At 34.1% G+C, this 11,143-nt stretch overlaps 1 protein-coding gene across 2 annotated transcripts; it reads left to right on the forward strand.

Moving 5' to 3' along the window:
- Positions 1-5,232: 5,232 nt before the first annotated feature.
- LOC132266427 (uncharacterized) lies at positions 5,233-10,479 on the forward strand. 2 transcript variants are annotated; one of them, XR_009468617.1, is made up of 2 exons: positions 5,233-8,113; positions 10,250-10,479. XR_009468617.1 is itself a non-coding variant. In XM_059767298.1 (2 exons), the coding sequence occupies exons 1-2, from the start codon at positions 6,843-6,845 to the stop codon at positions 10,377-10,379; spliced, it is 348 nt and encodes a 115-aa protein (XP_059623281.1). In that variant the 5' UTR covers positions 5,547-6,842; the 3' UTR covers positions 10,380-10,479. The 2 variants fall into 2 exon arrangements, 1 of the variants encoding a protein (XP_059623281.1); XM_059767298.1 differs by having other exon boundaries at positions 5,547-7,060.
- Positions 10,480-11,143: the final 664 nt, after the last annotated feature.

Genomic DNA, 11,143 nt, shown 5'->3' on the forward strand with positions numbered 1-11,143 from the left:
AGAAAAGATACCATTTATTTTGCATCAACCAGAAATTTTACAAACATCCATACAAAGACGCATCATTGTAACTCAGAGCCTCTTGCTTCAGAACATAATAAACAATCAACAAAAATATTCAACATAAAATTTCACTCAAAATGGAATCTATGATAATTATTAGATGAATCAAGTATAAGAAGAGGGAAAGAAGAAAGTTGCCTCTTTTAGCTTAGGAGGAGGGTTCGCGTGGCCATTAGTAGTAGCAGCAGCTAAGCCAGAGCCATTGCGACTCGGGCCGGCACGCTCAGCAATTCGAGCTGATCTTCTCGGTGCAGTTTTCCAATTATCCATTGACGACGATCACAAAGGCACGCTCACAACAACACTCTCCAGGGAAGCAGCCAGAAATATATTCACAATATAATATACATACATATAAGTCAATTTTTATATATATATATATATATAGAGAGAGAGAGAGTGATTTTTTAGGACGAAATTAATTTACAGAATATAAGGATTAAGAAAATAATTTTAGAAAATAATTAAAATATATATATATAATTCTATGAGTAATGAGAAAAATACGTATGAAAAACCCTTGGACTTGTAATTTTACCTTTTCGGTTTGAGTGATTAATGTTTAGCAAGTGTGAAAAGGTAAATGAATGCAAGGGTCCCATTGATTTTTACAGAGAGAGATATCTGCTTTTCATCAATGAAGCTTCCCGACAATAAATTGGCACTCCACTCCAGCAAAGCTATCCCCCACCCCCCCTCTCACACGCGCGCGCGCGCGGGGATTATAGGGAGTCCATTGTTCATGGGCTTTTATATCGTGTGAGAGTAGGGATGACAACGGGAGTAGGTTTGGACGGGTGCATTCTCTTCTATTTTCACAATCGTTTAAAAATTCCGCTTTTGTTTTTGTCCAAAACTGCAAAAAGGGGAGAACTTTTCACCCAATCTCCATAACCGTTTAACATTTTTACTCCTGCGGATACCCGTTCTGCCCCGTTTAAAACCAAATTTTATTTATTGTTGAAATAGACTTGTTCTTGTTTTTTTTCTTCTTTTTCAATTCTTTATCATTGCAAATTTCCTTTTAATAATATATAGTGGAAAATTTATATACTAATGAAATAAGGATACTTAAGTAATTTGCTTTTCTAAACGATGCGGGGCGACCTCCCCCCACCCCCGCACCAAACTCGTACGAGTTTTTATTATATCAAACCATCTCCACCCAAATAAACAAAACGGTCTTTCAAAACTGCCAAAAATGATGCAGAGTGGGGCGGGTAACAGCCGGGGCGGGTCAAATTGCCATCCCTATGTGAGGGGGACTCGAGGAAGCCTAACTTTATGTTATGAATTGAATGGGCTATACTCTATAGGCATCTTTATGTACTTCAAATGCCTAACAAAATGAGTTAAACATTTTCTAAAAAAAAAAACATTTTCTAAATGTCGTTTTTATGTACTCTAAAGATGAAAGATCTCTTTAAAACCCTTATAAATAAATGGGTATTTTATAAAAATTGAGTCCTAACTCATAAGTTAGTCTAATTAGAATTGGTTTTAAGAAATTAAATATAATATTTCTTATATTTAATTGAGTGCTGCACCATCGGTTGTATAGTTATCAATGTGCAAGTTATCAACAAGAAGTAGCATATTTCTCTCTCAATTGTAATCAACAAAAATGCTAGGTGATTTTTCTCATATTTCCAATGTACTTTCTTCCTAATATTCAACAAAAATTGCTTGACAATTTGGCTACTTTTTTACTTCTATATGATGGCTTAACTTGTTTATTTTCGATATAAATATACTCTCACGATTCTATTCTCAGTTAGGCATATTTCAATTTTCTATTCTCAGTGGGACTCATTTCAACTTTCGTTTTTTTTTTTAACAATCAAGAATGTACTATACTAACATAGTTTAACTATATATGTTGAGAATTAATTTTAAGTGAGATTTTTGCCGACATTGCGACAGGTGACTGAGAGAGTGCCACCCCTCTTCTCTTTGAGCATTTTGTATTTTAAGTTTTAAAAACTAAAAAACTTATTTTAGGTTATAAGTCCGGACTTATTTAATTTGCCACTCAGAAAACTATTTTAAAAAATTTCAAAATGATGAGGTGGCAAATGTAATGTGGACATATACTTGAAAACTCAAATGCTACACCAGATTACTACGTAATGATGGCACAATAGAAAGTTTAAAATATGATACTGTATACACAGTAACACATACATCACATATGTATCATGCATTTATGTATATTAAATACAATACTAATAACATTGAAAACTTATCAAGGCAAATAAGATTGGGATTTGTTTGATGAACAGGGACAACAACAAGGGTTTGCTTTTTAATTTTTTAAATTTAAAATATTAAGATAGATTATTAATTATTATTATTATTATTTTCTTTGGATCTGTAGATTCACGTGACTTTGTCACTTTGGACTTGGAGTATGAAGCTAGTTAATATGATTGGCATTCAGACCCGAAGTGAAACATTTGGAGGGCACACTTTCGGATAGAGTGTCTCGTTGAGTTGTATTTTGATAATTAAATAAACTAAAATAGAGTTTTACCAATTTAAAAATGCCAAATTTAAGATCTTGTCACTGCTTTGAACATGTGTTCAAAGCTATTTCTTTGTTCCATGTGAGAGTATATTTCATTGTCTTCATTTGATGGTTTACCCAAAATGAACTAATAACAAACATTATTATTATTATTATTATTATTATTATTATTATATCATCATGGTACCATATGCATTTCTCCCATAAGGATATCAAAGCATCCTTAGCTAAAGTCATTCAAAAAAGTGATTATTTCATTTGTAATTTCATTCTTCATTTCTTCTTGTACATCGTATGACCAATTACAAATAAGATCGGAGAAGTCAAAATTGACTATTATAAACGTCACTTTTTTTTTTTAGTTAGTACTCACACACACGTCTCTTCTGAAACTTGAATCCCTAATCTCTCTTTAGAAGGTAAGAGACTGATACTACTAGATCACTGATCCGTTAGTTCTCACTTGTTTTTAGAATTCGTTGTGTTGATGTGAAATTCTAAAACTTAACTTTTACAAATAATGTATAAACGATACATTTTTAGGACAATACTTGTCTACTCACCGATGAGTAAGAACTTCATACTTACCATCGATATGGCGCAACAACAAAGTGACAAGTGTCTCTACAATGTAATAATAACAATAATAATAAAAGATTTAAGAAATTATTTGGGTTAAATCCAGTAGGATCCAAATCAAACCCATATCTAATTATCTCTTTCACATGCTACTTTATTGCCTTAATCTCTAAGCCTTAAAGAATCACAACTAGAAGTATCTTGCTCAAATCAAATCCATGAAATGAATCAGATTAGGATTTTCGATTGTGGGTGATAAGATTTCATGTGTAAACTAATATATATAAATTGATTTTGTTCTTTTGAAGAGTGGCTTGTGTTGTTTAGCCCTCCGTTGCCTTCTTGTTGAGAAAATAAAAAATAAAAAATAAATAAATTTTTTTTTTTTTGTGTAAAAGTAGATGCTTGCACTTGTTAATGGGTGTCTTGTCCCACATATGAAAATAAATATGAATCTATGATTGTCTTATAATTAATTAACCAAAAAGATTTCTTAAAAAAACAAATTTTATTTTTTTACTAAATCATGACTAAATATTTTCTTTTATTTATTTGAATAATGTTAATAAGCCTATTTTAATGCAAATACTCTAGCAGCGAGTGGCTAGGTTTACAGTTGAACTCTTAAGTCTCACCATCATCAAAAAAATTAATCCAATTCCTTCTACATAATTTTTTTGGGTTTGATTCGGATTTTATAAGAAAGAAAAATAATCAAATTAGGATTTGATTCAGATTTTATTGGGCTTGACCCAAATAACTTTTCAAATCTTTTATTTTTATTTTTTATTGGAGGGACACTTGTCCCTTTATTGTCCTGCCACATAGGTGGTAAGTATGAAGTCTTACTCACCGGTGAGTAGGTAAGTATTTGTCATATTTTTATGGACAATACTTGTCTACTCACTAGTGAGTAGGTTTATCCTACTGACCGATTACATGTTCTAATAATAAGTAGACACCTCAGCTTTAATGACAAAATAAAAAATTAATAAGAAAATAGAATAAAGCCAGATCGACCTGCTTCAATTGGGTAGCATGTATTCAAACCTTATGTATTTCTTTTCTCACTCTTTCACCCCATTCCCAAATTCACGCGGTCCTCTCTCCACTATTCTTCTTCCTCTCACCTCTCATGAACATCATTAATCAATAGACGAGCACTTTTGCAAAATCTCTCGGGCTTCGTATCACTCAATAGGCAAGGGTGGGTTGTGGTGTTACTTTCCCAACTTCTTCTCAAGACTTTGTAAGAAGTTGAACTTCTGATCGTATTTGATCACTATTATCATGATCGTATTTGATCACTATTATGAATTGGTTGTATATAAGCTATGTACCGTTGAATATGGTAATATATGTTTGGAGATCAAGAATGTAATTGATGTAATAGCAAACAGAGTTTCTTAAGTTTATGCTACAACTCTGTTAGTAAAAAAAATTGGTTGATTAATTTCCGGGAAAAAAAAATTATGATTGATTTGTTTATTTACTAAGAAAAAATATTTTATATATCACATTCGATGTTATAAATAACATAAATTATATAATCCAATTGAGGTACATCTACAAACCCATTGAAGATGCAGTAGGAAGAGAATTAACAATATGAGGCCTATTGATTGATGATATCCTGTGAGAGGAAGAAGAAGGAGAAACTGGGAGGGGGTGAAAGAGAGAGAAAAAAAAATAGGGTTTGAATGCAGGCGACCAGTTACCCAATTGAAACGGGTCAATCCCACTTTATTCTCTTTTTTTTATTACTTTTTTGAATTTGTCATTAAAGTTGATGTGTCCATTTATTATTGGAACACATAATCAGTCAGTAGAATTAATCTGCTCACTAATGAGTAGGCAAGTATTGTTCTATTTTTATTTAATAAACTATTTTTGATTTTTTTTTTCCCCAAAAAAACCAAGTTATCAACCAGTGCCTTGAGACATTGTTCCTATTGTTGCAGCCTAAACCTAAACAAAATTAAAAAATCCCTTCACCCAAAACTACGTCGTTTTGGCAAAGGAAAAATCACATACCCAATTCGAGTTTTAGAGTCAGCCCGCAACCCATGTGAGTTCGCTTAATTAGTTAATTAGGGTCAGGCCGCTGGGGCACATTTGTCTCGATGAAAAGAGCTTCACAGGTATACTCCTACATTTTTTTAAATTTTTTTTTTACATATAAAAGATCTATATTTATAATATCACATAATTAAAGTCTTATAATTTCCAATAGAAATAAAGTTAACCAAATTAATGACCGTGGATGCGAACTTTCACGGTTCACTACAGATTGTAATCCAAAATAATCTTTCACTGTTTGAGCCAAATTACCATGTTACCCCATCTCATTAATTCACCCAAACAAAGCCTATAATTTTTTTTTTAGGGCAATTGTGTTCATGCCCAGCCAACCTTTCCTTTTCTCTCTCTAGAATCCACCCCATTTTCTCCCTCCGTACAACAACGATGTATAACCCAGAAGAAGATCACAGATTCTTCTGAAAGAGTAATCTAAAACACACAACCTAGTTCATAGAATATTGAAATCTCTAAACCCATTGAGGAAGACACCTCTCTCTCTCCATGGGTTCTGATTCTCTCTCAATCTTGACCTCAAATAATAATAAGCCGACACCAATCAAAACGCACGAAGAAGAAGATCCACCAAATCAAATCACAGCTCTTCTCTCCTTCAACACGACACCTCCTCAACCTCTCCCTCCAAATCCACCACCACCGCCGCCGTCATCATCATCTCTTTCATCCTCACCACTTCCGTTGCTATCTCCGCCGCCGTCTCCTTCGCCTTCATCTTATTCTCTGACTAAATCTGAATCTCAATCCCACCCCAATCAAACCTCTGAATCAATTGAAAATTTTGCTCGTCCTCTCACCAAACTCAACCACCCAGTTGTTCTCCTGATTTCATTCGATGGGTTTCGATTTAGGTACCAATTCAAGACCCCGACGCCCAACATCCATCACCTGATCAGTAACGGGACCGAAGCTCAAACGGGTTTGATTCCGGTGTTCCCAACCGTAACATTCCCAAGCCATTACTCAATTGTGACCGGATTGTACCCTGCTTTTCATGGAATCATCATCAACCATTTTGTTGATCCGCACACTGGTGCGACCTTCACTATGAGCAGTCACGAGCCCAACTGGTGGTTAGGCGAACCTTTGTGGGAAACGGTGGTCAATCACTCTTTCTTTTCTCTAAAACCTAATTTTTAGGGGCGAACCAACAGCCAATGCCAATGCTACATCCACTATCGAAGCGATCGCCACCTCCACAGCCGCCGCCGCAACCTCCACAGCCGCCGCAACTTCCACAGTCGCCGCAACCACCACAGATACAGTAGCCGTTGGTGTTGAGATGGTGTTGTAGAGATTGACGACGGAACTGACGTTGACGTTGACGATATCCTTTGATCAACAATTGTCACAGCAGGAGGGGCATTGAAATCTCGACAATCTGGACATCATCAATGTCGATTGGGACAACACCAACGGCTCCATTCTCGATCTCAATAACATCAACGGCCTACATCTGTGGAGATTGCGGCCGGTTGTTGTAGTTGTGGAGGTGGCTGTCGGTAAACAGTGATCCACAGTCGTCACAGGAAAGAGATCAAGCTGTTGGGATCCTCAAGGTGATTTGAGAGCAGAAATGATCAATTTGAAAGGGACCAAAAGTCCTATGCAGGTTGCTGTAGCGTTGGAAGAAATGCCTCTTGCCGGAATGTATTCAGTTTCCTTTTACGACTTTCAAGCCAAATACCATGAATTGGGTCAAGAAGCTGAATACGGTGTTAATTCTGTTGGAGGCATCAAAAGCTTTTGTCTTGGGGAAGAAAACAGTCTCATATTTAGCACCTATGGTTCAAGGTTTTTAATTTACATTCTTTAATTTAATATAATTTAATTTAATTTAATTTTGCTTTATTTTATTTTATTTTGCTTATTTATTCATCAATGTATTAGTATTAAATTATTTTACTTAATTATTTTGCTTTTGATGCGATTTCAAGTTTTGATGTGGAGAAAACGTATCTGCTTATGCTATTTTTTTCTATGATTGTTGTCTGGATAGTTGCCCAGTGTCCCCTTAAAGATAATTTTAGCACTATTTTCTAAGATTTATGGCATGTTTCAACTCCTTTATTCAACTGTTTTCTCATCAGTTTAAGATTTTCCTTCTAATTGTTCAGGTGAATTAACGCCGTTTTAAGCATAAAGTGTTAATTCATTCATTCGTATGTGATAGGTTGTTCATTACTTGTTTATCTTAGCTTTTGTTAAAAAAAGGATATAGATATAGATATAGATATAGATAGAGGTTCTTGTCCGACAGCGGATCCAGGTAGGGTGGGTTTAGGCAGCTCCGCCTAACATGTTAAGCTTTTGGTGGGATGTAAAGTGCTCCTGGGAAAGTAGTGATAAAAAAGTTTCATCAGAGATTCAGGTGAAGTTCATTTGCATTACAAAATGCCGCAATATTTAAAAATTATATATGATGATGTGGAAAGTTCTTTGCTTTCTTTCCTTCCTAGTTGCACTCAAAATAGTGTATGGAGGAGTGATTGTACTTCTTGGATTATGAGTGAAATGAATATTTTATCAAGCATTACATAGTTAAAAATTAGCTTATCGGTTCGCACTTCACGATACTTTGGATCGTGTTCACAACGTGTTTCATGTTGCGGAAATTCCTGCGAGATGAGGATCGGTATCAACATATCGATGTGGGGGAGACTGAGTTATAGCCGGATGCAACCTATTTGGAGCCACCGTGTCGTATTGTCAACTGTCGGGATCAAATCATTCGTAACAAGGTTATCCCTTTAGTTCGTGTGCAGTGGAGTCATCACAATGAGGCAGAGTCCACTTGGGAACAGAAGGATGTTATTCGCTCGCAGTTTTCTGAATTATGGGAAAAAGGTAAGAGCGAATTTCGAGGGCGGAATTTCTTTTGTTAGGGGGAAGAATGTAATACCCCTAATTTTAAAAGGACAGTCCTGGAATTTTATTTAATTATTTTAAATGCTTTTCAATTATTTAATTGGTTATTTGTTTGTTTTAATTGACTTGAGTGTTAATTGGATTTTGTTTTCTTTAGTTGACTTAATTGTTTTCATTATTTGATTTAATTGTTTAATTGGGTGTTTAAATTTCATTTCTTTGCTTATTTGTTTTATTTTATTTTAATTCAGTTAATTGTGTATTTTTCTTTAATTAATTGTTTTAATTTATGTTTTTTTTCATTAACTGTCAAATGGTATTTTTCTTTTGGCAAGCATGTATAAAAATTAAAATCATTAACCAAGTTAGATAGTTTCATGGGCCGGCTAGGATTGGAATTAGGGCTTAGTCTCTAGTTATACATGGATTAGGGTTATCATTATTCACCTATAAATATATAAGTATACATCTGTCAAGGGTTTTGTAAACCCTATTCACCATATTCATGTACGTAAGATACAGAGAGGAAGTCTAGGGTTTTGCCTTAAGTTACGATTAAACCAAGGAAGGATTGAAGGGGTTGTACGTGTGTGGAATCAAGGAAAAATAGAGGGATTGATCGGTAAAGGATTTGCCTGAAAATCTAGAAACGACAGTTAGAGATTTTAATCCAAAGTCTCAAAGGCAAGTTTGTGTTCTTCTCTTTCCCTTTAATCCGTGTTCTGTGCATGCCTAGCTAGACTCCAGGGGTTTAACTAATGATATAATGGAGTAGTCATGCATGTTTAATTGGATTAAACCAGAGAGTTTCATGATTTTATATGCTTCCTCATGATTTCTTTATTTATGTGATCTTTATGCATGAACTGTGGTTTAACTTGAATCTTTGCCTACTAAAACACTTAAAATAATTCAGTATGGACGTATGTGACTTAGGTTAAAGATTAGGGGCCTTAACAATGAAGTTTTAGGGTTTACAGAGGCTGAAAGGACGAAGAAGAAGACCCCAGCACTAACTCAGCCGACTGAGTTAGCAACTCAGCCTGCTCAGTTGTAACTTAGCTTGCTCAGTTTGGAACTTAGCTTGCTCAGTTGGACCGCGACCTGGACTTTTGGTTTTAACTACCCAGAATGATTTTAAACCTATTTTAATTAATCTAAATGGGTTGAATGGACTTTGAAAGGTTCTAGAATGCATAAGATACTTCATATGCTTAAAGGAATGAGACAATACAGATTGATAAATAATTTTTATGAATTATTTAAGGGATGGGTAGTAGTTATTTAATTGCTTAAATCGTTGAATTAAATGACTTTATTCATGGTTTGGAGTTGTATACAATTTATCTGAGATGTAGGGTAAATACTTGGAATGTGAGTTAACTAAATGCTATTTAAATTGATGTAGTTGCTTGAATAAATGCAAATGGTTTTATGTATGATTTATATCATACTCGGTATGGATTAATTGGTGTACTATCTTATTTGTGCATCATTTATTATGGATTGTATAGTTTAATCATATTCCAGTGTTATAAAATAAATATGTGAATTTATATATTCTATTATGCTTACTTGGAAGTAATTGATGTTTACATGTTTGATCTGTATTATCAATTATTGGACTATGCGGAGTAGTATTAACTAAGCCTGTTAAATTACAAAGTATTATCATGTTTAGTATGGAATAAGTGATGTTTATATTTAATATTTTAATTATAAATTGTTGGATGTATGGATTAGTTGATAATTATGTTCATAATCTGTGTTATCAACTACTGGATGTATGGATTGTATGCACCGGTATGGGACGATGACATATTAGGGACGGATTAGTTTCAAAATACTAAATCCTACCTATACGGAATAAGGGAATGGATTATAAAATAAATCCTACTTATATTTATAAATTGTATGCACTGGTATGGGACGGTGTCATATTAGGTTTGGATTAGCTTAAATTGCTAAGTCCTACTTGATAGTGTGGATATACTTATGTACAGACTATTAGATATTGTTGAGCTATCTCGGATGTATCTGTGTATCGGATTTCTGTATGGATTGTAGTAGGATAGGACTTGCATGTGGGCTTGACTCACTCTTTTTATTTTTCAGGCGTTCGTCAGTTCCAAGGTTAGAGCTTGAACGTGCAGAGCAGATACAGACACTCATTCCTCCGAATACATTGGAATACTCTCTATGTTTAGTTTTATGTTTCGGTTCAGTTGCTTCAGTTTCAGTTTAGGTTTTTAATAAGGGGTCCACTGGATGAATTTCCCGAATTGTAACCTTGGAGGATTTGGTTCATCGGATTTTAATAATTATTATTAAGGATTTTTATCTTAGTTCCTTTCAGCTCATTACTTTATTCCATATTGCATTTTGTATTCCGTGTTCTTTAAAGTCTTAATTGTCTGATATCCTTCGGATTTGAGCCTGGGCCTGATCAACCCGTGTCTCGGATCCGAGGAGTATCACAGTTTCTTTTTAATGATACATGCATCAAAAGTTCGATTGATTAAAAATTGAATGTGTAATTAAGAAACATTTGGAGGGCATACTTTCGGATAAAGTGTCTTGTTGAGTTGTCTTTTAATAATTAAATAAACTAAAATAGAGTTCTACCAATTTAAAAATGACAAATTTAAGATTACGTCACTGCTTTGAACGTGTGTTCAAAGGTATTTCTTTGTTCCATGTCAGAGAGTATATATCATTGTGTTCATTTGATGTTTACCCAAAATGAACTAATAACAAACATTATTATTATTATTATTATTATAACATCATTATGGTACCATATGCATTTCTCCCATAAGGACGTGAAAGCATCCTTAGTCCATCTCAAATGCTAAAAGTTATTTTCGGATGTCAAATTTATATTTTGACAGGTGCTCCAGTGTCAAAATGTTACATTTTAGCCATTCTGCTCCAATGGTGTATTTCATACAAAACGTTATTTTTTTTACACAACCACCATTTTTTTTTAACTACCATTCCTACCATTTA

This window comes from Cornus florida, unplaced genomic scaffold (assembly GCF_030987335.1).
Source record: "Cornus florida cultivar Cherokee Brave unplaced genomic scaffold, ASM3098733v1 CherokeeBrave_3.0.0_Hap2_Chr07, whole genome shotgun sequence".
Taxonomy (NCBI): domain Eukaryota; kingdom Viridiplantae; phylum Streptophyta; class Magnoliopsida; order Cornales; family Cornaceae; genus Cornus; species Cornus florida.